Here is a 27,220-nt window from a genome sequence, read left to right as displayed (position 1 = left end):
AAAAAACACTGTGAGGACCAAACAAAATCCGGTTGGGGGTCTGACAAGGCCACCGGGCCGCCATTTTGCGACCTCTGGAAGAAGAAAATTCGGGTCAAAGACATTCCTGGGACAGATCCACAAATCAGGGTTGGGCAGGGAGCCAGAAGGCAGGAAGACCAGGCAAGTGTGTTCTGGAAGCTGAGTGTTTTTGAGGAGAGAGAGTGATCATCAGATATGCTGCAAGGAGAAGATGAGGGGAGTGCAGCCAGCACTGTTTCCACCCGATTGGTGGAAATAGCCCTGTAAGGAAACACAGGTTTGAGTCCGGGACAAATTGATCAAAAAGAAATGTTTCCAGCTGCTGGTTTGTCCATTTCCGGCCAGTGAGGCCCTCTTGACCTCAGCACCCAGGTAGATGAACCGAAGGGTCCAGCCTGATGTACTCACAGGCGCGTGTTCTTGAGGAGAGGCACAGGAGAACCCAGGGTCACTAAAATGGAGAAAGAAATAGTGAAGAATTTAGAACAGCAGGGGTTAAACTCCGGCTCTCTTACCCATTAGCTCTGGCTTCAGGCAGGTCCCTGTGGCTCTCTGAGCCGGTTTCCCCCGTGACAGGCAGCAGCTCCTCCACAGGGTTGAGCACGTGGCAGGCTAAGCACAGTCCTCTCCACGGGAGAGCTGCTCTTAGCTCTTGTCCTCACTGGCCAAATGCACTCCCAGAAGGCAAGTGTAGTGGGCCAGCCTGTTTCTAAAAGTGTAGGCCAACTTGTCAAGATCACCAGAGCATCCATGGAGGTTGTAAATGGTCAAGCGACTAGTGGAAACATTTCTTTTTAAGATTTAATTATTTATTTATTCATGAGAGAGACAGAGAGAGAGAGAGAGAAGCAGAGACACAGGCAGGGGGAGAAGCAGGCTCCATGCAGGGAGCAAAACGTGGGACTCGATCCTGGGTCTCCAGGATCATGCCCTGGGCTGAAGGCAGGTGTTAAACCCCTGAGCCACCCAGGGATCCCTGGAAACATTTCATTTTTGATCAGTTTGCTTTGGCTGCATCCAGAGCTGGAAGCAAGACTAGGAAATTCGTGAGAATTCTCCCAACTGGCAAAAGTGGCAGAACATTAGTGTGTGTGTGTGGGGGGGTTAGAGCAAAAATGTTTTATTTTATTTATTTTATTGTATTTTATTTTATTTTATTTTTATTTATTTATGAGAGACACATAGAGAGGCAAAGACACAGGCAGAGGGAGAAGCAGGCTCCCTGGGGGGAGCCCAATGGGGGATTTGATCCCACCCCAGGATCACAAGCTAAGCGGAAGGCAGACACTCAACCACTGAGCCACCCTGGCACCCCTGAAATATTTCATATATGTGGGGTCAGTTTATCTTGGTTTTTTCTTTTTTTTTTCCACTTAAGTAGTGGCCTCACATCTATTTCATTGCATGTGACCCCATTAAATGGCCACATTCCAATTCCACATGGCATCCAGTCTGTAGAGCTTGTGAGTGTGTAACAGACCCTACCAGGCAGGGACTTACACAGCAAGCATTTGGGGCACAGTTGCTCTGGGTCAGGAGTCCAGACGCAGCACAGCTCATACCTCCAGCTCATGGTCCGTCTGGGTTGCAATCTCATCTGAAGGCTCAAATGGCAGAGGACCGACTTCCAAGCTCATTCATGGGCTCGCGGGTGAGTTTCAGGTCCTCGAGGGTGAAAATCTCCCGCCCAACCCCGTTTCTGACCACAGAGGCCCCCCCTCACGCTACTACCAGCATGGCTGCTGGCTTCTCTGGAAGTGAGTGGGTACCCAAGGTGGAAGCCAGAGTCTTCTTGTAACCCAGTCATAGAAGTGATATCCCATCACTTCGGCTATATTTTGCACATTACAACTCAGGAGGCCCAGCCCCCATGAAGCTGAGGAAAAATAATGGGAATATAATACCAAGAGATGTGGGGGTCCCAGGGGCCATGTTGGGAGCTCTTTGCCACATGGCACATGGCAGTTGGTTAGCTGTGCCAGTTTTCACTTAATCAAAAATGCTGTAGAAAATCAGCATATATGTAGTTTCATATATTTTTTTGTTCCTTTGTGCCAGCATTCCTGTGAGATCCATTCCTAAGAGCAAAATTTCAGGATTGGAGATCATGCCGATTTTGTTTCACTTGACTCTTTAAAAATTGAACTTTTTTTTCCCGTATATATAAAACCTTTGTATGATTCATACTGTAAGAGGTTCCAAAACCAACCCAATGCATGGTCTCTCCCAGCTCCCTCTGGAGATCAATTACCAATTTTCTGGTGGCTTTTTTATTTTTTATTTTTTGTTTTATGTAAGGTCCATGCTCAACATGGGGCTTGCACTCACGACCCTGAGATTGCGTCATTTGCTTTACCGACTGAGCCAGCTAGGCGCCCCTCAAATTTTTTTTATAGATATTACTTATTTATTCATGAGAGACAAGAGAGAGAGGAGCAGAGACACGGGCAGAGGGAGAAGCAGGCTCCATGCAGGGAGCCTGATTGGGCGGGGGGGGGGGGGGTTCGATCCAGGGACCGTGGGATCACACCCCGAGCTAAAGGCAGATTGAGCCACCCAGGCGCCCCTCAAGTACCAATTTTCTCATGTGTTCTTTGGAGCTACGTACAAGCAGGTGGAAGCAAACAGAAAAACATTATTTTCTGGGTCTGCTAACCAGTGCAGGCTAGTTTATATTTCTAAAACAGCTTTATAGGAGGTATAATTGATAAACAAAACCCTGCACATACTTTGATGAGTTTGGACATCTACATATACTCGTGAAATCGTCCCTGCAATCAAGGTAGACATCTGCCACCTACAAACTTATGTCCCTTTGGGTTTCTGTGTGTGTGTGTGTGTGGGGGGGTAAGAACACAAATGAGATCTGCCCCCTTAAATTTCAGCTCACCGTAGAGGATTGCAGTCAGCATTGTGTCATACAGCAGAGCTCTAGAACTTTGATTCAGCCTACTTTAACTCTGTAGATTACTTTTTTCATCTGACAACATATCTTGCAATTTATACCAGGGCAAAAAGCCCTCTGTTCTTTTTCATGCCTGCAGAGTATTCCCTGTATGAATTAGACCATTTTTTAAAGCATCTATTATTGGTCACATAGGATGTTTCTGAACTTTGTGGGTGCCCGTCTTTTTTTTTTTCTTTTTTTTAAAGATTTATTTATTTATTTATTTATGATAGAGAGAGAGAGAGGCAGAGACACAGGAGGAGGGAGAAGCAGGCTCCATGCCGGGAGCCCGACATGGGACTTGATCCCGGAACTCCGGGGACATGCCCTGGGCCAAAGGCAGGCGCTAAACCGCTGAGCCACCCAGGGATCCCCCCCCCTTTTTTTTCTTAAGATTTTTACTTATTTATTCATGAGAGAGGCAGAGACATAGGCAGAGGGAGAAGCAGGCTCCCTGCAGGGAGCCCGATTTGGAACTCCATCCTGGAACTCTAGGATCATGCCCTGAGCTGAAGGTAGACACTGAACTGCTGAGCCACCCAGGTGTCCCTGTGTGTGCCCATCTTAAGCTGAGGCAAAACTGCCAAATTGCCCTTCCAAAGCCATCTGGTTTCTTGTTAATTTGTGGGTATGGATCTCACTGCAGGAGAGGCGAGGTGGGATGTGGTCATCTCCATGAGAGGAAGAAGACCACTGGAGTGTTTGGAACAGTGTGCTGGGGGGGTGCAGGTAGTGGCTGAGAGGCAGATGCGAGAAGTGCTATGGTGACAGGGAGGGGCAGGTCCCATCTTGAGTTGATAGCCATGGTGTGCCTTGGGGAAGAGGGACAGGAAAATGAGGCATTCACTCCTGATGCCCTTCATTTTTTCCATCAGGTGGGGGTCACGAGCTTCTGCTGAGGTTAATCAGGAACCTGGGCTCAAGACCCCCCTCAGCCTGTTCTTGGCCATGATCTCAGGCTTCCGCCTCCCCATCCTTGGGTTCCCTGTCTGTAGAATGAGGATGATAAGATTGCCATCCTCATGGCAGGAGTTTAAAAGGGAAATGCTAAGCACAGTGTTCAGCAAGTACCTATTATTATTGCTTTGTCCCAATATCATTTAAAAATGATATTTTTAAAAATTAAGTGTTCCAGGCTGGCACCACCTCTGACCACCAGTCTGACCCACTCTACTGTGCGTGGCTGACGATAACCAGGCTATTGCTGAGACCCTTGAGGAACTTCATAGAATACCAGGAAGCAGCAGCAGGGGCCCAGTTGACACTGGAGGTCATAAATTTGCAATTCATTCATTTGAAAAATATCAGTTGGATACCTGCTAGGGGCTGGTGCTGAGGCAGTGAAAAAGATGGGTGTGGTCCTGCCCTCTGTAGTTGGCAGGAAGCGGCCAGGTTGCTCACCTTGCAGATGGTTCTCTCCTGCCTGACCTTGAAGGGCCCTGGTGAGAGTTTAATAACTTCCCCCAGAGTCTAATGTGGGTCAGGCTGTTCCCCCTGGTGGCTGTCCTCATTCAAGAGTCCTGCTGCTCTCGTTCAATAGCCAACCAATAGCCAACCCCTTCGTTTTGGGGTCTTTGGTCTCCAGCCTTGGGAATGGAGCATGGGCATGGAGAGTGCACACGGGCTTTTATCTGCCTGGGACCAGAAGTGATGCTCCTGATGTCATGTTGCTCATGCTTATGCTCCCACTGGTGAGAACGAAATCATCCCAATCTCCTCCAGGGGAAGCTGGGACAGGTGGTTTTCTGGTGCATGCTGGAAGGGGAAATGGGGTGTTGAACACATCACACCACTTTTGTAGAGGTGTGAAGGGCGTTCTGGGCAGGGGGTGGGATGTGCACTTGGACCTTGAGTGCTCTGTGACGGGCTTTTGGGACATGGCTGTGAATAAACCAGACATGGTCCTTGTCTTTACAAAGCGCCCAGGCTAATGTGGAGGCCACAAATAATTACAAATGATGAGAAAGTTTAAGGAAGAATAATACATAGAGCCTGATGAGCACTTGGCAGACAGACTATTATATTTTTTTAAAGATTTTCTTTTATTTCAGAGAGACAGAGCACAAGTGGGGGTGGGGGGGTGGAGATGGGGGGAGCAGGGAGAGGGAGAAGCAGGCTCCCTGCTAAGCAGGGATTTTCCCCAACACAAGGCTCCATCCCAGGACCCCAAGATCATGACCTGGGCCGAAGGCAGATGCTTCCGCGACTGAGCCACCCAGATGCCCCCAGACTTTTTAAGATTTTACTTATTCATAAGAGACACACAGAGAGAGAGGGGCAGAGACATAGGCAGAGGGAGAAGCAGGCTCCCCATGGGGAGCCCGATGCAGGACTCAATCCCAGGACCCAGGGACCATGACCTGAGCCGAAGGCAGATGCTCAACACTTAGCCACCCAGGCATCCCGCCCCCAGACTTTTTAAAAAAACAAAACAAAAAATTTTGTAATCGCAAAACCAAAAACCAAAGGATCTTCGAGACAGAGATCTCTTTACTCCCATTTTGTTATATAAAGCATTTTTATTTGTCCATGTTGCCTTTGTGTCCTTGTCTGTGTCACATATACATCTAACCCATACATGTCCCATTTTGCCCTTTTAGTAAACTTAATCAGGTTGATAAAACAGGATTATTTGAAAAGGATATTTCAATGTCAGGATAGGCTGGGTTGGGTTGCAATAACAAACAACTTCCAAATTGGAGTGACTTGAAATAGCAAAGGGGTTTTCTCACTCCTGCTACCTATGGGGTCAGCTTGGAGCTGATGCTGAAAGACCTTGAACATTGCCAGCAGCAGAGGAAAGGCATAAAGAACTCTGGCCTTGCACTAGTAACTAAATACTCCAGACTGAATTCATATGTGTCATTTTGCTCACTGTCCCACTGGCCAGAATTAATCACATGGCCCCACTGGACCATGATGGGGCCAGGAAGTGCAATCCTTTTCATTGCTGGGCAAGCAGGAGTTAGAAATACATGGCAAATAGCACTAATGAGCATCCAAACACTTTATTTTGTTAAAGATTTTATTTATTTATTCATGAGAGAAGAGAGAGAGAGGCAGAGACACAGGCAGAGGGAGAAGCGGGCTCCATGCAGGGAGCCCAATTCAGGACTCGATCCCGGGACCCCAGGATCACGCCCTGGGCCGAAGGCAGACACTCAACCGCAGAGCCACCCAGGCATCCCATCTAAATACTTTAAATGTTTTGTTTTAACCCAGAACATGTAAACAGACATTCATCTCTTTATGTAAGACCGAGACCTTTTAAGTATAAGTCTTCCATTTATCATACCATAGCATAATCTTATATAAACTATATCCACAAAGCACAAGTCATTTATCATTTGCAGTGTTTTGTCCTTTTTTTTTTTTTTTTTTTTTTTTAGATTTATTTATTGGAGTACCCAGGTGGCTCATTCAGTTAGGCGTCCGACTGGATTTTTGCTCAGGTCATGGTCTCATGGGTCATGGGATGGAGCCCTGTGTTGGGTTCCAAGCTCAGCAGGGAGTCTGCTCAAGATTCTCTCTTTCCAGGGATCCCTGGGTGGCGCAGCGGTTTGGTGCCTGCCTTTGGCCCAGGGCGCGATCCTGGAGACCTGGGATCGAATCCCATGTCGGGTTCCCAGTGCATGGAGCCTGCTTCTCCCTCTGCCTATGTCTCTGCCTCTCTCTCTCTCTCTATCATAAATAAATAAAAATACTTAAAAAAAAAAAAAAAGATTCTCTCTTTCCCTCTCCCTCTGCCCCTCCTCCCACTTGCCAGCAGGATTTATTGACTTGAGAGAGAGGGAACACAAGTGGGGGGAGGGGCAGAGGGCAAGGGAGAGAGAGGATCTCAAGCAGACTCCCTGCTGAGCTCAGAGCCCGACACTAGGGCTCCACCCCATACCCCATGAGATCATGACCTGAGGTAAATTAAAGAGTCAGATGCTCAACCAACTGGGCTCCTGGGTGGCTCAATTGGTTGAGTGTCTGCCTTCCGCTCAGGGCCTGATGCTGGGGTCCAGGATCAAGTCCCATATTGGGCTCCTTGCGGGAGGCCTGCTTCTCCCTCTGCCTGTGTCTCTGCCCTCCCCCCTCTCATGAATGAATAAATAAACTTTAAGAAAAAAGTGTATGCCTTGGGCTCTGGTCATGATCTCGGAGTCCCCCATGCTCGGCAGGGAATCTGCTTCTCTTTCTGCCCTTCCCCTGCTTGTGATCTCTTTCTCTCTCTCTCTCTCAAATAAATAAATAAAACCTTAAAAAAAAAGATGCTCAACCAAGTGACCCACCCAGGCACCCCAGTTTTGTCTTTTTTTTTTTTTAAAGCAATTCACTTTTATTTCTTCAATGGAGGCATCCTGGTTTCCACATAAACAACTCTCCTGCATTAATATTTCATTGGTTTGATAGGATTAAGTTATTAACTTAAGAGGCAACTGGCATAAACAGGTTTGGTAGCAGACAGCTACTTTTCAGGAAGTACAGCATCATAGATGGGAGCCTAATTGCTTAGTCGTATCAGCCTACTAACCTGGACAGCAGGTTTCATAGATGAAATGAGCAGTTGTCTTTCAAACTGGCTCCCGGGTAAGCCAGTTGGTTTCAGGGAGCTGTACTGTAGTATTACTTAGAATTTCGGCCCACATTTTTGTTTCACATTCTGGGATGTTTTCGTTTTGCTCCTGCTGGAGTCTATCCTGGCACAACTTTCTGTTTAGATGATATCCTGGGAATTCATACTCACACGTGTGTCCTGATGGGAGCTGAAGGATGATGAAAGAGATCATTCTGGATAGAGCAGCAGAGGTCCACCATGCGGGGCATTAGAAGAAGTTTGTATTGAACTCAAAGGGGATTGGGAAGCCACTGGAGTGTTTAGGAGGATGTTATCCAGGGAAGAGATTGTGGAGTCTTGGACCAATGGGAATGGTGAGAAATGAGGATTTGGGGAGATTAAGGAGGCTTTGCTCTCTGTGGTTCTGTCTCCTTCCTGCTGCCAGTGGTCAGTTGTCCTGACATGGATGATGGTCAGGGGTCTGGAGGTAACTGTTGATATCTAACATGTGGTCTGGGTCCAGAGAGCACTGACTCCATTTGGTCACAACTCAGGTTTGGGTTCCAGTCAGCCCTGGGAAACCCTGGGCTGCTCAGCTTTAGTGGGTGGGGCAAAAAAGGACGGGAAATACATCCTGGCCCCAGGCTTCTCCTATGTCATGGGCCACCCCTCTGACTCATTTGCTGGTTGCTCCTCAGGACTCTGACCTCTAAAGGGACAGAGTGTCCTGGTCTCTATCTATATACATGCTTTTTGTGACCTCGCTGTCTCATTGATTCAAACACATAAGACTCCTAAAGCTGTATCTCCAGACTTCCCTATCCACAGTGCTTAGTCAACGTCTAAGTTAACACATCACAAATGGAAGCAGCGATTTCCACCTGCTCCCATAGCCAGTTTCCATTCACTAAGTGGCACCCCTGTACGGGCAAAAACCTTGGAACCATGCTTCATATCTCCTTCTCTCACTTTATGCAAGTCCTTTGAGCTCCAGATTGAAATAATGGAAACGACCACCTCCACGGTGGCCTCCCTGCCTGCCATCCATCCCATCTGCGCCTCTTAACTGGATTATTGGCACAGTCTTCACTCTGGCCGTCTGCTTCCATTCATCCCCTACCATCTTATTTTCAACACAGCTGCTGGAGGAATCCTTCAAAAAATTTAACTATTTTTTTTAAAAGATTTTATTTATTCATGAGAGACACACAGAGAGAGGCAGAGACAGAGGCAGAAGCAGGCTCTATGCAGGGGGCCCAATGTGGGACCCAATCCTGGGACTGAGGGCCACGCCCTGAGCCAAAGGCAGACGTTCAACCACTGAGCCACCCGGGCGTCCCAAGATTTAACAATTTCTCAAGTTATTTTTTCAGTAGGTAACATTTGCATATGGTAAGAATTCCAAATTGTCTAAGAGAGTAAACTGAGTCTCCCACCCTGCTGGCCCCATTCCCTTGGTCTGCTGCCTTCTCTCCTCAGAGGCAACTGTAGGTCTCACTTGTTTTCTGTAGACTTGTAGAGATATCCTGTGGATGTTTCTATGCATTCTATGAAAGACCCGTTTAAAAATAAGTGAGTCAAAAAATTTTTAAAAAAATAAGCAAGTCTATGTCACTCCCTTGTTGAAAACCTTCCCAGCAAAGTGAGATCCAAATTCAAATTTCAGGGTACCTGGGCGGCTCAGTTGCTTAAGCATCTGCCTTCCACTCAGGATATGATCTCAGGGTTGTGGTTGGAGCCTGACACCGGGCTCCCTGCTCAGCGGAGAATCTGCTTCTCCCTCTCTCTCTGCCCCTCCCCCCTACTCGAGTGCTCTCTCCCTCACACTCTCTCAAATAAATAAAATCTTAAAAAAACAGTTCAAATCCCATCCCAAGGCTACAGGATCCTGCTTGTGGACCCCAGCACCTCCCCATTCCCATAGCTCTCCACCACCCTCAATGCAATCCAGCTGCGCTGCTTTCCTTACTCTCCTTCCAATCTCAGGATTGTACCCTTGCTGTTCTCTCATCTTAGGACTCTTCCAGCCCAAGTAGAATCGCAGGCCGCCTAAAGGATACTTCCCTGACTCCTCATGGTCACCATGCCATTGTCTCGTGCATTTGCTCTTTTTCAAATTTTAAAATATTTTATTTAAATGCAATTTGCCAATGTATAACACCCAGTGCTCATCCCATCAAGTGCCCTCCTTAGTATTCGTCACCCAGTCACCTCTTTCCCTCCCCCACTTCTGCAACTCTGTTTCCCAGGGTTGCATCTGCGCTTTTTATAACATTTATCACAAACTGTGATTATTTGTCCTCTCCAGTGGACCTTGGGCTCTATGAGGGACCTGGTCTGTTTCGGTCATCACATTACACTTGCTGCCCCCGCAGACTGTAAATAGTAGTACTGATAATGATTTTTAACAGTTTTTATTTTAATCACCCCGTGTTCATCACAATGACTTTTTTCTTTTTTAAGAAAAGTTGACGTCTAAGTCGTTACCATGCTGAGTACTGATCCGACTACTTTAACTCATTGAATCCTCATAACCACTTTACAGTTACCTATTGTCCACAGTTCAAGGACAGGCAAATTTAAGCAAAGAATGTTACACAACTCCTAGTAAGTGAATACGCAGTCGTGCAAGAGTCGAGCGAAGGAGTGAATCAATGAACAGCCCCGAGAAGCAGGGCGGCAAGAAGCCCGAAGAGGTACCTAGGGCGGTGGGCGGAGCCCAGGGCGCGGGGGCCAATGGGCACGCAGCAGTGACTGGCGGCCGCCCCTGGGACTCCTGGCACCGCCCAGGGCGCGCGGGGGCTGGTGGGATTTGTGGTCTCCGGCCCAGCTAGCCACGTCACTGCCTTCAAATATTAAGTCCTACGCTGATACAGGGTACAGTCCGTATCCCCAAACTTTTAGGTAGGTTCCTTTGCCCCCAGGCTCACTAATCCTTACTCCTCCTCTTCCCGAGGTCTCTTGGTGTAGTCTCCCGGTTCCCCGGGTCCGGGACTCGGGATAGGGTCTCTTGGAAACCTATCCCCCAGCTCGTAGCCAACTTGGTATCGTCTTCTACGTTCACCAACCCCCACCTCTACACCGTCCCGGTGGCCTCTCCCGCCACACCCCCCCTGAAGCTGTGGCTCTCACGTCTTCTCAGTTCCTCCCCCTGTAGCCCGAGCCGCCCAGAGCATCTTCCAATCGCCGTGTTCCCCGCCCCACACACCCTCTCCGTTTCCCGAGGCCCCCCAGCTCTATTTTGGTACGGCCCGGCCACGCCCCCTCGCGGACGCTCTTGGTACGCGCCTCGCTCCCCCGCTCGCCGCAGTGGTTTGGCCGCGGCGACCCCTCTCCTGTGGCGCGTCCCCCGCGCTTGGTACAGTCCAGCCCGTCTCCCCCGAAGCCGCGCGCCCGCGCCCCTCAGTCGGTGGAGCCCGCAGCCCCCCGTGCGGCCCGTGGCAACCCCCTGCCCGCTCGGTCCGCTCCCGCTATGGTCCGTCCGCGCCGCGCTCCGCACCGCTCCGGCGCTGGGGGCCCCCTCGGGGGTCGCGGCCGCCCCCCGCGGCCCCTCACGGTGCGCGCCGCCCGCTCGCGCTCCTGGCCCGCCAGCCCCCGCGGCCCGCAGCCGCCGCGGATCCGGGCCCGCTCGGCCCCTCCCATGGTGAGCCCCCCGCCTTTTTTCCAGAGCCTTCCACGGCCCCGCCCCCGCCGGCCCCTCCCCCGGGCTTGGGTCTTTGTCCGCGGCCCCCTCCTCTCTGGGGTCTCCGGGTGGCCCTAGGGGTGGTCCCGTCTGGGGCCGGGTTCCCCCGTAGAACCCCCCGGGTGGTACGCGCCGGGCTCTCCTCTTTGTTGCGCGTTTGGGCTGGGGTGGCGGGGGTGGGGTACGGGGGCGGGGATGGCTCAAATTACTGCTGACTCCGCGTCCCGATTTAAACGCGGGGTGGGGGGCGGGCGGCGTGCACGCTTGTTTTTCCAATTGGAAAGTTGGTCTCTCTTCCGGCAGGAAACCTGGAAATGGGGGAGGGGGCCTCGGCGAGAGGGGCCCGCGCGTCCTGCGCTCGCGTGCCCAAGGTGTTGCACCTGGGGTGTTCTCCGGGCCCGCGCGCGTCTGCACGGCGCCCGTGGCGTGTGCGCCCGGGATTTGCACGCCCGCCCAGATGTGGGATGCCCTTACGGAGTGCAGCAAGCCCAAACATAAACATCTAGCTTCGCAGGTTTATTATTAACTACACGCGCCTCCCCAGACCCCAAATACACACGTACTTCTCAAGAATCTTAAGGTGTACCTGGAATAGTAAAATTGCACATCCTGACGTTTCACGCTTGCCCAGGTGTGCCTTTCGCCCTAGGCTGGCTCTCAGTTCGCCTCTTTCATGAACTGACCCCGACGTTGTGCATGGCATGGAGCTGTGGCAGCCCCGCGCGAGTCTTAAAGCCGGCTTCGTGGGATCTTAAACCTGAGATACCAAGGCTCTGAACCTCTCCCGAAACTTAAACATACCCCTTCGCCCAACTGCCTCATCCTCTTAGTTCAGCAATCACACCTAGTTGCTCAAGAGCGTTTTCTGGGTCCTTCAACGGGCATCCTAGGGTTTTGGTTCTCTTCCCAAGTTCGAAATAGGCTTCCTAGTAAACAACAATTCACATGTCGGAGGCACAGCCAAATTTTGCACACACTTGCCCAGATGGGAGATTTCCTCTAGGATTGCACGGAAGCCTAGTCCTTAACGGTGGTCCTCCACTTCGGTGTGTGGGCCACATTGTTACTGCAGGTGGACCCAGGCTTCTAGGTAACTGTTCCTGGTCTTTACATTCTAGACCTAAACATCTTTCGAAGCCTACATGAGCAGTTTGCCCTCCAGACAAAGCGGACTTTAGGCACGTGTTCCTGCAGCTTACGCTGCCTGGGTCCTTAAATGCGTTCACCTGGATTTCCAAAGGGCTGTGTGCTCTAAGTCCTGATGCTCAGATGCCCTGCGCCCCACTTGTGGCACCTTCAAAGCGAGGGCCCCAATGCCCCTGTTCTGCATCTCAGATGCGGTCTAGCACTGAACGCTCGCCAACATGTCCTTACACCAAGATGCTCTCTGGTTTTCTCCCTAATCTGATACTTTTGCCCAAATTCCAGAATCAGCCACCCAGTTGAAGGACATGCAGGTTTGGGTTTTTGTTTTGTTTTGTTTTTGCTTGCTTCTTAAGTCCCGTAAGATACAACTTTTCTTGTCTGTTGTCCTGGGACAAAAGACATTTGTGTGCTTTGTAGGAAATGCAGAGAATACCTGTTAGTAGTCAGATGAAAAGTAACAACTGTTACGATTTCTCTTGCTGCTCCAAGGCATTTATGAGTGAGGTTTTCAGGGGTTTCTTGCTGCCAGCCTGTTCCAAAGCCTTCCCTTGTTTGCCTTGAGATGTTTTTGGTTTAGAAAAAAGATACCTGGGCGAGTGCCCTGTGAAGAGTAGAACGTGTAGCTTTCCTTGGCTTTATTGCTGGAACGTTCTCCCTGTGTTCCTCAGATGCTCTCAAGATGTTGTGTTTGAGATCCCTCCAGGTGTTGTTACACTCTCTGTTCTGAAGGTCTCCTGGCCTCCCTGGATGGTTCTGTTCTGTGCTTCGCTTTATCTCCATCCCCCTGGGGTCAAACTAGAGGGCAGGAGGGTCTGTGACTGCCTGGAAGGGCTGGCAGGAACTAGAGAGGAGAGTCCAGACTTCTGGAGGGCCATGGGAAGCTTTGGAAGAATTTTGAGCATGGGCAGGTTGGGGCAAACCAGTGTGTCCAGGCTGGCCTGTGCATTGGAGTGGGGGTGCTTCAAGGAGGCCCTGGACCTAGAGACCTGGTTTGTGAGTTGAGTCAGGACAGAGGGACCAAGAGTTGATTGGGCTGGGGGTGTGAGTGAGTGGACAGCATCTTCTGAAGCAGGTGGGATGACATTGTAAGCAGAGAACACAGCTGGAGCAAAGTCTGGAAGGGGAAACAGATCAGTGTTGAGGTGACAAGTGGGATGGTGGGGGCCCTGGTTCTGGAGTTGTGGCAGGAAGAGGATGTGGAGGTCAGTCGCTTGGGGTCCTGACCCCTGGCACAGGGTTTGGATGTGACCCTGGGAGTTTCTGAGGGGGGATTTGGGTGTGAATCCAAATCCACAGATGTGGGGGGACAGCCTGTCCTTGTGGGTCCCTCAGCCTCAGTTTCCCTGCTCTCCTCTGCTGCAGCAAGGTGCTCGGGTCTTCGGCGCCTTGGGTCCCATCGGGCCCTCGTCTCCTGGGCTTGCCCTCGGGGGCCTGGCCGTAGGTGAGCACCGGCTCAGCAACAAGCTGCTGGCCTGGAGTGGCGTCCTCGAGTGGCAGGAGGTGAGCTGTGCCAGGTCCCCTTGTGAGTCCCCGAGGGGGCTGGGGGCTGGCCCCAAGGGTCCCGGTTGCCCCTGTGGGTGGGGCACGCTGAGGCATCTAGGTTGTGTCCAGTGACCGCCCCCCCTCCCCCCCACGACAGAAGCGCAGGCCCTACTCCGACTCTACTGCAAAGCTGAAGCGAGCCCTCCCCTGCCAGGCCTACGTGAATCAGGGCGAGAACCTGTGAGTAGTGATGGGCAGGCAGGGGGGTGGATGGCAGGGGGGCCTCCCTTGACCCTCTGCCCCCTCTCCCTGCAGGGAGACGGACCAGTGGCCCCAGAAGCTGATCATGCAGCTCATCCCGCAGCAGCTGCTGGTAAAACCCTCCTCCAGCCTCCCCCCCAAGCCCCGCAGCCCGCTCCCCGGAGACCCTGCAGCCCCAGAGTAACCCAGAGGTTCCTGTGTTGCCGCCAGACCACCCTGGGCCCCCTGTTCCGCAACTCCCAGCTGGCGCAGTTCCACTTCACCAACAGAGACTGCGACTCTCTCAAGGGGCTCTGCCGCGTGATGGGCAACGGCTTCGTGAGTAGAGTGGGTCCCGGGGCGGGTGGTGGTGAGGACAAGGACTCCTGAGTGCCTTGGTGACAGAGGACAGCAGGAGGCAGGGCTCTGCAGGGACCACCCCAGGCAGGGTCCCAGGACATCCCTCCTGAGGGGTCCAGGGGTGTCCTCTTGGTGGTGTCTCAGTCTCTGTCTATAAGAGCACCTGCCTCGGGCTCCTGTAGCTTGGCTGGGCGGGGAGCGGACAGGGATGTGAGAGAGTGGAGGTCCAGGGCTGGCTCTCCCAGGACCCTGTGGGGGCCCAGCACTGTCAGGGACCTGCTAATGGAAGGTGGCTGGGGGAGGAGGTGAGTCGGGATGGGGGTGTCCTCTGTGCTGGGGCTGTTTCCTCATCTGGCAAATGGGGCTTCATGGTGGGACTCCCTCCTTAGGCTAGAGAAGTCAGCCTGTGGGAAGTGAGGCAGACACCCTGTAGACCTGAGCTGGTGAGGCTGTGGTGCAGGGCACGCAGGGACTGAAACCCAGGGTGGTCTCTGTACCCACCCACCCCACCCCTCCCCGGTCTGGACCTCCTCTCATGGAGGCCCTGGTATCAGCCAGTGACCCCCTCTCCCGGGGTCTGGTTGTGGAAGGGTATAGATGCTAGTAGGAGGTTATCTGCCCAGGACACCCTAGGACTCATTTCCAGGGTCCCCTCCAGTCTCTGGTCACAGCACCTTCCCCAGCCCTATCTCCAGGTGCTGGGTGGGCCACGATCCCCCATGTCCATGCAGATCCTGTTTCCTCAGGGTCTGTCCAGACCAGAGGTCGATTGGTGCAGGGTCTCTTGCTTGACTGGTCACCCCTTAACTCAGCACCACTCTGCGGGGGACCTGCTATCTGCCTGGCTAATGGGGCCTTCAGGCCATAAGAATGACAGGTCAGCGCACTTCTTGTGCCACCTGGCATGTTCTGCTCCTGGCCCTAGTTGTAGGTCTGGGGAGACCAGCTGTGTGGAGGTCCAGGAAGGTTGGGGGCAAGTTCCCTGAGCAACAAGAGATGTCAGGCAGGCAGCGTGGGGTATTCTCCGAAGCATACGCCCCTTTGTTCTGACAGCCCCGAGGGAGGAGTCTGGTCTGTCAGACTCCTAGCTCTTCCCGTGTCCCACTGAGGAGGCACTAGCATCTCAAATAACAAATATTTATGTGGTGCTGTCTCTGGAGGCTCCTGTGAAACCATTTTACAGATGGGAAAACTGAGGTCCGGGAATAGGGGATTTGTGTCTGAGCACCCAGCTAGGAGGAAGCAGAGCTGGGTCTGTGCCCAGGGCCTCCCTGGAGGCCGTTCTGGCCTGGTTAGCAGGCGGGTCCTGCTCTAAGAGACGGGGCTGGCATTCAGAGGGGGACAGGGGTGGGAGATGCATCCCTCTCAGGCTCCTTGCACTGGTAGGGTGGGGCCCGGGCCCCAGATCACAGATTGCCCAGGAGGGGAGACCCGGAGATGCCTGGTCACCTCCTCTTACAACATGTTTTGGTCTCCGGCTTCTCTTTGGTGTTGACTTTGAGGACAGAGCAGCCTCAGGTTAGCTTGGAGGGGTGGGCGGCAGTGCCCCAGGGTGCCTCACTGCCTTCCTGCTCCCCGCCCCTCCCAGGCGGGGTGTATGCTCTTTCCCCACATCTCCCCCTGCGAGGTGCGCGTACTCATGCTCCTGTACTCGTCCAAGAAGAAGATCTTCATGGGCCTCATCCCCTACGACCAGAGCGGCTTCGTCAATGCCATCCGGCAGGTCATCACCACGCGCAAACAGGTTGGTGCTGGCGGAGCCCAGCCCTCGGGTCCCAGGCAGTGGACAGGTCAATGAGGCCTTGAAGAGCAAGGGGGGGGTGGGGATGACCATGGTCGCTGACAGGAGGGACACCCATGTGGGAGCAGAGCAGGGACGTGGATAGGCAGGCACGAAGGCCACTTGTGGGGAACGCTGTATGGCTGGCTGGAAGGCTCTGGAGGGGGGCTGTGTTGTGGCTCACCCCTTGCAAGTTATTTATGAATATTGTCCTCCTCCCCAGCAGTGTGTCTCTGTTGGGTGCAGTGAACTATGGGGCTGTTCAGTCTTAGAGGCAGACCCTTTGGGCTTGGTACCCCAGGTTGAGCATCTGAGACTTGTTTTCAGGGCTTTTGGGAGCCATGGGAGGTCTCCAGCAGGTGAAGGACAGGGCCAGCATGGGGGGCGGGGGAGTCCTCTGGGACTGTGGACTGTCTGGAGGCTGAGGATCTGGAGAGGAAGCTGGGGGTGAGGGTCCTGGGGTCAGTGCGGAGGTTTCCCAGAAGCCTCCCCTGGAGTGCTCCTGGGCACTGGTCCCCTGCTTTTGCTCCCACAGGCAGTGGGCCCTGGTGGTGTCGCGGGCCCGGTGCAGATCGTCAACAACAAGTTCCTAGCGTGGAGTGGAGTCATGGAGTGGCAAGAGGTGAGTCCTGGGGGGTACCTGGGTGCCCATAAGACCAGTGCATCCTTGCTGACTGGGGCACCTCCCACTGCTGATGTCACTTTCTTCCTCTCCCCAAAAGCCCAGGCCTGAGCCCAACAGTCGGTCCAAGAGGTGGCTGCCATCACATGTCTACGTGAACCAAGGGGAGATCCTGTGAGTGTCGGGCTGGGGGCCAAGGCAGGGTCTTGTCGAGGCCTGGCTTCCTGACCCTGGTCCCCTCATGCCCCGCAGGAGGACTGAGCAGTGGCCAAGGAAGCTGTACATGCAGCTCATCCCACAGCAGCTGCTGGTGAGAGTGAAGGGAGGCCCTGGGCCCGCCCCACCTGTGAGACAGCTGGTGTAGGCCTTGGGGCCACAGTGCTTTCCCTAAAGAAAAGCTAGAGAACCTTCTAGAGAGCATGTGCAAGGGCCCAGTGGCTGGTCCATCCAACAAGTGCAGGCAGACAGGTGTGGAGACTGGCTTGATGAAGGGGTCACTCTCGGGAACCGTCCAAGGTGGTCTGTCGGGGTGAGGCCTATGGAGGCAGTGGCAGCTGCCATGTGGGGACCGTGCAGAGGCAGGACAGTGTGGCTGTGGCTCGCTCAGGGTTCCTTTGTCATGGAGCCATACCGCCTTCCCTGCAGACCACCCTGGTACCACTGTTTCGGAATTCGCGCCTGGTCCAGTTCCACTTCACCAAGGACCTGGAGACGCTGAAGAGCCTGTGCCGGATCATGGACAATGGCTTTGTGAGTGGGGCAAGGGGCTGACAAGGAGGGCCCGGCTGGGGCGCACAGGGCCGGTTCCCTTTTGGGTTTAAGAACTAGGAGATGAGAGCCTGTGACCGTTCCTCCAGACCAGCTTGGGGGAGTGTGCAGGGGTGGCCCCCCAGTGACAGCAGGTTGGCCTTGTGTTTGGACACGTGCTGCCTCTCAGGCCACATGACTCCCTGAGGCTCTGTGCTGTCCTGACCCCATTTTACAGATGGGGAAACTGAGGCCCAGAGGTAGTGCCTGAGGCTGGGATGTGCACCCCGCCTGGTGCAGGCCTCCAGGATTGACTCAGTGTCAAGGAGCTGGTACCATGGAGCGAAGATCCGGTGCCCCCAGGGCCTTCCTCCTGCTCTCCCTGGGGACAAGGAGCCACTGTCCATGCCCATTTTCTAGAGGAAAACCCAAGGCTCCTGGAGGCACCTTGCCAGGCAGGGAGGGCCACCTGCTTCCAGTCCCAGCCCTCAGAGCACTGGCCTCAGTTTCTCCATCTGTGAGGCGAGGCGTGTTGTGCTCTGGTGCTCATGAAGCACCACTGTCCGTGCACTCTGGGCGTCGCTGCACCGGGCCAGCGTCTGTCCTGCAGCCCATCTGACTGCAGCCCTGCCACTGTGCGCTGAGGGGAAGCCCACGTGTTTCTTTTGCATTAAAAAAAAAAAAAAATTGAGCAGCAGAGTTCCTCAGGGGAGCCTGCAGAGGCCCCACTCCCTGTGTGCTGCGGCCGCTCAGGTAGGTGTGCGGGGCAGGCGCGCTTTGGAAGGGCTTCCCTCTGGGCACCTGCCACCATGGTCCCCCAAGGTAAGGCACAGGGAGGGCTTGGCCCTTCTGGTTCCAGGGGCTTGCTGTGAGTCCTCCAGCTCTGAGCCTCAGTTTGCCCGCCTGTAGGGGGGTGGTGGCCTGGGCTATGGAGAGTCTTTTGTGGGGAGGTTGTCCAGTAGAACAGCCCTGGCCCTTGGGCCTCTTCCTTCGAGCAGGCATCACTGCTGCTACTTCAGCCATGTCTCAGGGCTGGGGTGGGGGGTAGGGGAAGACACGACAGCAGGGTCCCTGCCAGTGGGGGGCTCACAGTCAGCACTTCAGCTGCTCCAGGGCTGCACGTGGGGGATCTTAGTGCTGGGCTTCCTGGGGCCTGATCGGCCTGTGCATCTCGCGTGGCCTCCGTGGGTCACAGCCACCAGGTGCTGTGGGGCAGCTCTGCGTGCTCGCCTGTCTGCTAGTGGGGAGCTTGGCTGTGGTGCTGCCAGCTCCTCAGTCCCTCTGTGCAGAGCCCATTGGTCCCTGGGCTGTTGTTGGTTTGTGTCCCCTTGTCCCCAAGCAGGAATGACACCAGGGGTATGAGGACGGCTTTCAGGATGCATTGGTGCGCCGTGTGCTTCAGGTCTCAGGAGCACTGGCCTGTGCTTGAGCCCCTGAGGCTGGTGGGGAGTGGGGGGTGGGGTGGTCCGACCATGACCCGCCTGCTTTGCGCCCACCAGGCCGGCTGCGTGCACTTTTCCTACAAGGCATCGTGCGAGGTGCGCGTGCTCATGCTCCTGTACTCGTCGGAGAAGAAGATCTTCATTGGCCTCATCCCCCATGACCAGAGCAACTTCGTCAACGGCATCCGGCGTGTCATTGCCAACCAGCAGCAGGTCCTGCAGCGGAACCTGGAGCAGGAGCAGCAGCAGCGTGGGGTGAGGTGGCGAGCTCTCCCCCCCAATCCCCTGCCCCAGCTACCCCTCCTCACCCCCACCCCTGCCACTGATGCCCCCTCCCCACTTTCCTCCCCCACAGATGGGGGGGTAGTGGCCACCCCCAGGCTGGGCCCCTCCAGGAGTCACAGACGAGGCCCCCGCCAAAACTGGTGAGTAGCACCCGGCTTGAGCGCAGGAGGGACCCTCAGTGGTGTCCGGGTTTGGGATGTGATCATGTGACCCTGGCGTGGAGTTCCAAGCAGAGAGGCGTATCTGTGCCTTGTAGTCCCAGGTCTCCTGGGCAAGTATAGCCCTCTCTCCCCCAGGAAGTGATGAAGCTGTAGTTTCCAGGCTGGGATTGGAGGGCCCATGGGGTGCTGGGAGGCCCTGTCCAGGCCCTCCCACTCTCCTCCTGCCCCCAGGTCAGATGCTTCTGAGCAGGGGCCCCTGGGGATGGCTACTGCCCAGCGAGATGGAGGACAGCGTCCGGAGAGGTCTCCGCGGACGGTCCCCACCCCTGTACGTTTCCCCAATAAAGTCTTTTAAAAGCCCGTTGGCCACTAGGCTCCGTGTCCAGATGCCTTGGCAGGGGAGATGCCAGTGGAGCCGAGGGCCATGGGTTCTCAGAAGGCTGATGGCCTAAGGCCCCCTGCCCTAGGCTAGAGTCCCTCAGCTTGATGGGACCCAGGAGTATGAATTTCCATCTGATTTCTGGGGGAGGCCACCTTTGAGATCACGGTCACCTGAGCTAGAAGGAAGGACACTCTTTACAGAGCTGCTTGTGCCTTCAGGGGCAGGTGTGTCCCCAGCTGACTGGCCCACGCAGCGGATGGTGGCCCCATCTTCCTGGGCCTCCCTGGAGCTGGCTGGCTGTATTCCTGGGCCCAGGGCCTGCTCTTCTCCATCTTTTGGGATTCAACAGGCCTCACTTGGCTGGCAGCAAACACAGGCCATCCAGGACTTGCTAGGGGCTTGGGGCCTGGCAGGGCTCTCAGCAGCGCCCCCTACTGCTCAGGTCCGGGCTGCCATTCCTCACTCCCAGATTCGGGATCCAGCTCTTGTCCTCAGGGTCACATCATGGGTACTCCTTGGCTGGCTCTGCAGCTGGGCAGCCCACGGGCAGGGAAAAGCCCCCGCCCCCACCCCGCACCCCCTTGGGCCCTGCCCCTCTGGATTCCCCACCCTCTGTTTAGGGTGCCCACAGCCACAGTTCTGAGGAAGCCTAAACTACCCTCCCTGGGAAAGGCCTGTGGTCTGAGTGCGCAGCTCAGCACAGATCCCTGGGGGTCCGTGCCCCGAGGCCTGGGAGGCCGGCAGGTCTGTGCTCCCCAGTCCCTGGGGACTTGCCCGGGTGCCCGTCCTCACTGGGTAGACCTCCCTTCTTTCCAGCATGATGCTGCCCAAGCTTAAAAAAAAAAAACAATTTATTGGGGGTGGGGAGTGGGGGGAGGCGCAGCTCAGCCCTCTGAGAACTGGCAGTAGAGCCGTTTGAGCCGAGGCTCCAGGTTCAGCCGGAACGGGATTTCCAGGATTGCCGAAAATCCTTCTGCCAGGGTCGGGGCCTCGAACTGCTTTCTGGCAGCAGGGGTGATGGGGGAAGGTGAGACCCAGCTGGGGTCCGGTCCACCCCCCACCTCCTCACCTCCCCACTAGGCTTCTGTGTTTACCTGTAGCCATACATGACCACGTCGGACACGGGGGCGTGAGAGGAGCCCGTCATCTCTCGGAACTGCAGGGGGTGGGGGTGGGGGTTGGGGTTAGGTCTGGGAATTGGGGGCCTGGAGGGGGTCGGGACAGCAGGGGCAGGGGCCAGCTTACCCGGTTATTGTGGCGTGCGTGCTCCAGGGTGGTGCTGAAGAGGAAGCAGCGGCAGGGCACACCTGCGTCTTGGGCACACTTAATGTACCTGTTGGGGCCAGGAAGGGGCCAGGCTGGTAAGGGGTGCTGAGCCCACCCTATAGAGGCTGCCCATGGGAGCCCAGTACCTGGCCCGGGTCGGAGGGTCTGGGTTTGTGTTGTCGATCACAACCCGTTTCCTCTGCTTTAGAGCATTCTCACACGTGGTCACGCAGCGCTGCCATGAGCCCAGGGTGTCCTGGGGGATACAAGGTGACAGACCCTGAGTGGGAGAGAGCAGTAGAAACAAGGGAAGCAGACACCTAGGGAGAACCTAGGTGGGGTAGGGAATGGGCACAGAAGATGGAAGGATCAGGGACTCTGCACTCAGCCTGGGCACATGGGGGTGGGGGGGGGTCTGTCTCACCCTGTTCACGTGCACGTATCCTGCTGACACAAGATGCTCTTGGAGGAAGGTGGACTTGCCAGCTGTGAGGCAGGGGCAAGGTCAGTGGGGGCCCATGGACCCAGAGCCGGACTGGGGCTTCTGAGGTCAAGGGGTCAAGGTGTCTCACCCCCAGGAAATCCCACGGCGACAACCACTTCAGGGTCGTAGCTCAAGAGGGAGCTGGACTCCGGGAGGCACAGCGGCCCCGAGGGGGAGACGGTTCTCTGGGAGGGGTGGTAGTGATGAGCAAGACCCTCTCCTCTCCCGACTCCCACTCCCACCCCGAGGGCCTCACCGGGTCAAAGGTGGGGAGCACGAAGTTGGCAACGGGCCACTTGAGAAAGAACTCCTCTGGTGTGGTGAAGGGCAGGCCAAGGTTGAGAGCAAACTGGGGGGGAGGGGACGACAGGGGACACAGATGTCAGATAAGGTGGGGACACAGCTCCAAGCCAGCAGGGGAAAGGAGCCTCACCAGACGGTCTGCACAAGAGAAGTCTTTCTTCTTTCGGCCAGGGGCCCAGTTGGCTGGTCGTCCAGCTGCATCTGGGACAGAAGACAGCTCCATGTCCACCAGTGGCCCAGCCGAGGGGATCCACACACTCCCCATCCCTGGGTCCTTACCTCCCACGAACATGCTGTCCCCGATGGAGACAGGCACACCTTCGTTGCCCTAGGGAGGGACAGGTGACAACAGGCAGTAAGGAACCCACTCACTCCCATGCCTGCTCCCCTAGAATACTAATGGGGGTCGTGAGGATGCTGAGCTGGGCCTGACGTCTGGCCTCTCCTGCCCCAGTTCAGCATCATATACTGGTGGCGCTGCCACTGCTGGGCCACTTCCCACCCCCCTTCACTGTTCCATCCCCGTTGTGTCTGTTCCCTACACAGCCACCAGGGGGGGTGCCAGTTCCCACTTCTGTAGATTTCTCTCCTCCCAGCCCTCCTGGGCCCCATCCCTTTGCCCCCTGGCTGGGTAAAAGGGAAGCCCTTACCTTACCCACAAGGCCTCACGGATCTGACACCTGCCCGATCTCTGATCCCACGCCCCACCCTTACCCCATCATCCATTCAGGTCCTGCTACCCAGGCCTCTTCGCTGTCCCTGAACACACTAGTCATAGCCCTGTCTCGGGACCTTTACATGTGCTTTACACATGCTGTTACTCCCACCTGGAAGCTCTTCCTAGGTTCCCCCGCGAGGCTCCCTCCCTCACTAGCTTCATAATTCCAAGGGCACCTTGGAGAGGCCTACCTAACCCCTATAGGTAAACCCTGCCTCACCTCACTTCACTCCCACCATTTCACACCCAGTCTGCACCTCTAGTCTGCACCCTTGCTGGTATGTAAGCCCCAGCAGGTCTCATACGTTAACAAATTCATCTCAAGAAGCTGTTGAGCTTCAGAACAAAAGCACACAAGAGAATACATGGACAACTGATGTGTCCCTGGACCATCCTGATCTTCAGAGTTGAAGAGTGCTGTCCGCCTGTACCTAGACTGGGACTGGTGGAAAAGGAGGCAAGGACCAGGGAATGAGATGAGAAGAGGAGAGAGGAGGTGGCCAAACAGCAGAGACCTATGGCAGGGGGAGGCTGGGCTGAGTGAGGGAAGAAGGGAGCTACTGGGAGGCCACCACTCACCTGCTCCTGCAGATGGTCCCACATGCCTATCACTGGCTTCCGGTACAAGCCGGCGTGTGTGGCCACCAGCACCTGTGGGTGAAGGTCAGACACCCTGCTGGGCTCCTTCCCCAAATCCTTCAAGGGTGCATGGGTGCCAGAGATGCTACCCCTTCACCAACCCAGAGGACTCCAGATGCCCAAGAACCCATTTATGATGGGTTTCTACCAGCATAACCCTGCCGGGGGGCCTCCACTGCCCCCCTGGTGCGTATACCTTCTCCCTGGGTCTCTGTTCCCTCCTCTCTGTCACGGTCTGACGCCGTGACACTAACTCTGTCCCTGCCTCTGTCTGGGTCCCTGTCCCCCAACCTCTATGACTCAAGCTCCCTTGCAGCCATACCTGAAAGGGGAGGCCCAGTTTCTCCACCACAGCCTCCACTTTAGCCTTGAACTCCTCTGCCGGCAGCTTCCCGCGCCCAATGGCCATCTGGTTGGTGAAGATCACCAGCTGGGGGGGGAAGCATAGGGATGTCACCTGGTGCCCTTCTCACCGGGGCCCCGGCCTCCCTGTGGCCTGGTCTCCATGCACAAAAGTGCACACACCTTGTAGCCTTCAGCATCCAGCTCCCGGAGCTTACGTGGAATCTCCAGGTATAAGATCCTAGGGTGGGTGGGAAAGCAGGTAGGTGACCTGGGGCCCACGGGGGCCTCACTCACCCCCTGGATCTGCCTCTTATCACCTCCAGTCGGTGGGGCCAGTGGGAAAGACTTTCCCAGAGCGTGTGGTGATGAGGGTCCCATCCAAATCAAAGCCAGCCACCTGATGTCAGCAAGAAAAGAGGAACAGCGACCCTGTTATGCCTCTGATCTCGACTCACAGGTTACATCACGTCACCTCTGCAACGTAGAGACATTACCACTTGCCCATCACCGAATGGGAAACTGAGTCACAGCCTACACATCTTACGTTTAGGGGAAGGCACAGGAAGGATGTGTCCCTACCACCTGAGTGCAGAGCCCGAGATATTCACTGTACCATCTCCTATTTCTCCTATGCCCCTAGGTATGCCAGCCTTTTTTTTTTTTTTTTTTTTAATGATAGTCACAGAGAGATAGAGAGAGAGGCAGAGACACAGGCAGAGGGAGAAGCAGGCTCCATGCACCGGGAGCCCGACGTGGGATTCGATCCCGGGTCTCCAGGATCGCGCCCTGGGCCAAAGGCAGGCGCCAAACCGCTGCGCCACCCAGGGATCCCTATGCCAGCCTTTAAAATGGGGTTCATGTCATACTCACCCACCTGCCCTGGCCTTCACTTCAGGCTAATAACAGTGAAAATGAAAACAGGAGTGAAGTTGGGTGCAAACCACACGTAGAGGACTGAGCCATGCGCTTTTCTGGGTTTATTACTTTACAGGGGACTGGGGGGCGGGGGGGATGGGGGGGGACTGTGAGGTCAGGTCTCTGGGTCCCTGTGAAAATGATGGTGTTCACTACTGTGCTTTCTGGGGCTCAAGCAGGAGCTGACATACATCAATGCCCCCAGAGCTTACAACACCCTCTGAACTTGTCATCAGATCCACTTCTCAAAAAAGTGCCAGCTAAGAGAGGTCGAATGCCCCAGGGGCACACAGCACACATCATTCAGCCCCAACTCCACGTGGCTCCCTCAGCTTGGCTCTCACCTTGCTCCGAGGCTTCACCCCCGGTGCTGTAAACACTAGCAGCTTCTCGAAATTCTCCCAGCCCGGGGATGACTTCCGCATCCGTTTTTTCTGTGGCTCAACAGCCTCTGCCTCGTGGGGAGCCACAGGAGGGGTGCCGGGTGGAGTGTCTTGCTGGGATACAGGCGTGTGGGCCTCTTCCCAGCGCAGGGTTAGCGGGTGGAGGCCGTTGACCAAATACAGCGTGTCCCCCACCCTCAGAGAACCTTCTGATCCCGGACTCAGCTCCTGGGTCCCAGCAGTTGAGGGGTTAATTCCCAGCTGCAGAGAGAGACAGAGAGAGACAGAGAAAAGGAGGAGGAGGAGCCGGGATTGGCTCCGGCCCCCAACCGGAACCTCCACGAATTAGAGGAAGGACAGCCTTCCCCCACCTGCCAATCAGACCCTTAAGCCCCGCCTCCTCACTGCGTACCACCAATCAGGGACGTGGAAGAGTTACGGTCGTCCAGCCTTAACCCAATTCAAACGTGGATGGATACGCGTTGAAAAAGGCAATACCCCGAACCTTCTCTGCTGGCCACGTCCCCTTCCCTCAAACCGGTTTTTGAGCCTGCTCCCTGCTGGGCTGCCATTCCTCCCCCAGGCCTCGCTGCGCCTTGCTGAGCAACTGGTACCTGTTTCACTGCCACGGTCCTGGTCCTGGGGTTTGCGACCAGCTCCACTGAGGGTTGAGAGGGTGGAGTGAGAATGTGCATCCTTGTGCGACGGCCTTCCTCACTACTGGGGAGCTTGGCCAGCTTCAGGCCACAGGATGGGGACATTCAGGCCATTCGGGACGGGAGAGCACTTTATTTCTAAATGGGATCGGCTCTCTCTTTACATGCAGTAGTCAGAGAGAGGCCTCAGAATTGCCTGTGACGCTGGTCCTCGCCCAGCGGCAGGAGGCATTCTTCTGTACAGAACTGATTTCTCCTTGATGAGGCGTGTGACTGGGTGCAGGTCCTGGGCTACGCTCGTTACCACCTCGCCCTGCTTAGCAACCACTACTTCTCACCGTAGCATCGGCTCTCTCCTTGGCAAGGGTCATGACCTGACTTAAGCCTTCCTGTGAGCATCGTCCTCTGACAACTGTCTCCCCACTAAGGGGTCTGGCTAGTTCCAGACCAGGCATAGCAGTTCTCTTCTTATGCTCCCCCGAGGGCACCTAATTTCAGGACGAGCTACACCACGCAATCTCGCCTGGCGGCCAAGCAGCTCCCTTACTGCACCGGCTGCCCACCATTCCCGCAGAGCACGTTCACGCTCCAGAGCGAGCCACAATCCCTACAGCTACGGCCCCGCCCACCTTGGTTTCTGGAGCACTTCCGGTCGGTAACCTGGGTCAAGGGTCCCCGGCCCAGGACAAGGGCTTGCCCGTCCGAGGGCAGGAAGATGGGGGGCGCTCCCCCAGGGGGACTCTCCAGCCACAGGCGGCCCTGGGTCTCCACCTCGGCCATCCCAGGAGCCAGCCTAAGGGGAAGTAAACAGGTTTGAGTGGCAGAACGCCCTCAAACTGCTACAGCAAGTCCCGCCTCCCCCCGCCCCCTCCACCAGGACTCTCCCAATCTTCCGCTTAGGGCTCCGGAAATCCCACCCCCTCGCCGGCCTCTGGCTCGCGCCGTTTCCCAGGCGACGACGCCCCGCTCAGTCCCGCGGAGAGTCCCGACCGGGACATTCCAGGGCAAAAGCCAAGAACCTCGCGCCCACCCCCAGCTCGGCCCCGCAATCACCGTACCGGACCGGGACTCACTTCCCACTTGCGACCAGGGAACTCCTGCCCGAGGCGCTCTGCCCACAACTCGCCGGCTGCTTTCTCTGTTCCTCGGCGGACGGAAATGACTCGCCTACGGAAGGGGGCAGGGCTTTGGCTCCGCCTACGACGGAAGCCCCGCCCCTTCTCAGACCACCTGCTCCTTCGGGCCCTCCGCGGCTCTGACCTTCCTCTCTCCTGCAGCAGTGGGAGGCTCCGACCAGTAGGGGGTGTGGGTCCTCTGTTCACAGATTTTCCTCTTTCCACCTTGAACTCTTAACATTTCATTCCCTTAGTTACAGCGGGACACACTTCTTTTTCATTTGAAGATCATCAGTCCAGGAAATGTCCACCCCCGACAGCAGCCCTGACCTTCAATACTGCAATTTTCTCATATTTATTTTTTTTTAAATTTTTTATTTTATTATTTATGATAGTCAGAGAGAGAGAGAGAGAGAGAGAGAGAGAGAGAGAGAGAGAGAGGGGCAGAGACATAGGCAGAGGGAGAGGGAGAAGCAGGCTCCATGCACCGGGAGCCCGACGTGGGATTCGATCCTGGGTCTCCAGGATCGCGCCCTGGGCCAAAGGCAGGCGCTAA

At 55.4% G+C, this 27,220-nt stretch overlaps 2 protein-coding genes across 4 annotated transcripts; one reads left to right on the top strand and one right to left on the bottom strand.

The window, feature by feature from the left end:
• The first annotated feature begins 10,778 nt into the window (after positions 1-10,778).
• On the top strand, positions 10,779-19,818 carry PTOV1 (PTOV1 extended AT-hook containing adaptor protein). Of its 2 annotated transcripts, none has more exons than XM_041744481.1 (13): positions 10,779-11,154; positions 13,702-13,839; positions 13,979-14,061; positions 14,137-14,194; positions 14,293-14,400; positions 16,010-16,165; positions 16,737-16,823; positions 16,924-16,997; positions 17,076-17,133; positions 17,469-17,573; positions 19,070-19,272; positions 19,368-19,437; positions 19,690-19,818. In XM_041744481.1, exons 1-13 carry the CDS (start codon positions 10,984-10,986, stop codon positions 19,702-19,704), a joined length of 1,326 nt encoding a protein of 441 aa, XP_041600415.1. In that variant the 5' UTR covers positions 10,779-10,983; the 3' UTR covers positions 19,705-19,818. The 2 variants fall into 2 exon arrangements, 1 of the variants encoding a protein (XP_041600415.1); XR_005986111.1 differs by having other exon boundaries at positions 10,781-11,154; positions 19,070-19,267.
• Positions 19,110-26,741, bottom strand: LOC121484787 (polynucleotide kinase 3'-phosphatase). 2 transcript variants are annotated; one of them, XM_041744480.1, is made up of 18 exons: positions 26,623-26,741; positions 26,179-26,342; positions 25,508-25,554; positions 24,855-25,154; positions 23,913-23,992; positions 23,776-23,833; positions 23,573-23,680; positions 23,191-23,262; positions 22,173-22,221; positions 22,024-22,094; positions 21,847-21,939; positions 21,679-21,775; positions 21,531-21,592; positions 21,253-21,362; positions 21,086-21,173; positions 20,935-20,996; positions 20,011-20,172; positions 19,110-19,240 (listed from the first exon to the last, which is right to left on the bottom strand). In XM_041744480.1, the coding sequence occupies exons 2-17, from the start codon at positions 26,327-26,329 to the stop codon at positions 20,055-20,057; spliced, it is 1,566 nt and encodes a 521-aa protein (XP_041600414.1). In that variant the 5' UTR covers positions 26,330-26,342; positions 26,623-26,741; the 3' UTR covers positions 19,110-19,240; positions 20,011-20,054. The 2 variants fall into 2 exon arrangements, with proteins under 2 accessions (XP_041600414.1, XP_041600413.1); XM_041744479.1 differs by lacking the exons at positions 19,110-19,240; positions 20,011-20,172 and adding an exon at positions 20,677-20,842.
• Positions 26,742-27,220: the final 479 nt, after the last annotated feature.

This window comes from Vulpes lagopus, chromosome 2, assembly GCF_018345385.1.
Source record: "Vulpes lagopus strain Blue_001 chromosome 2, ASM1834538v1, whole genome shotgun sequence".
NCBI classification, from domain to species: Eukaryota; Metazoa; Chordata; class Mammalia; order Carnivora; family Canidae; genus Vulpes; species Vulpes lagopus.
The sequence above is the reverse complement of the archived record's forward strand: the minus strand, read 5'-3'. Positions and strand labels throughout refer to the sequence as shown.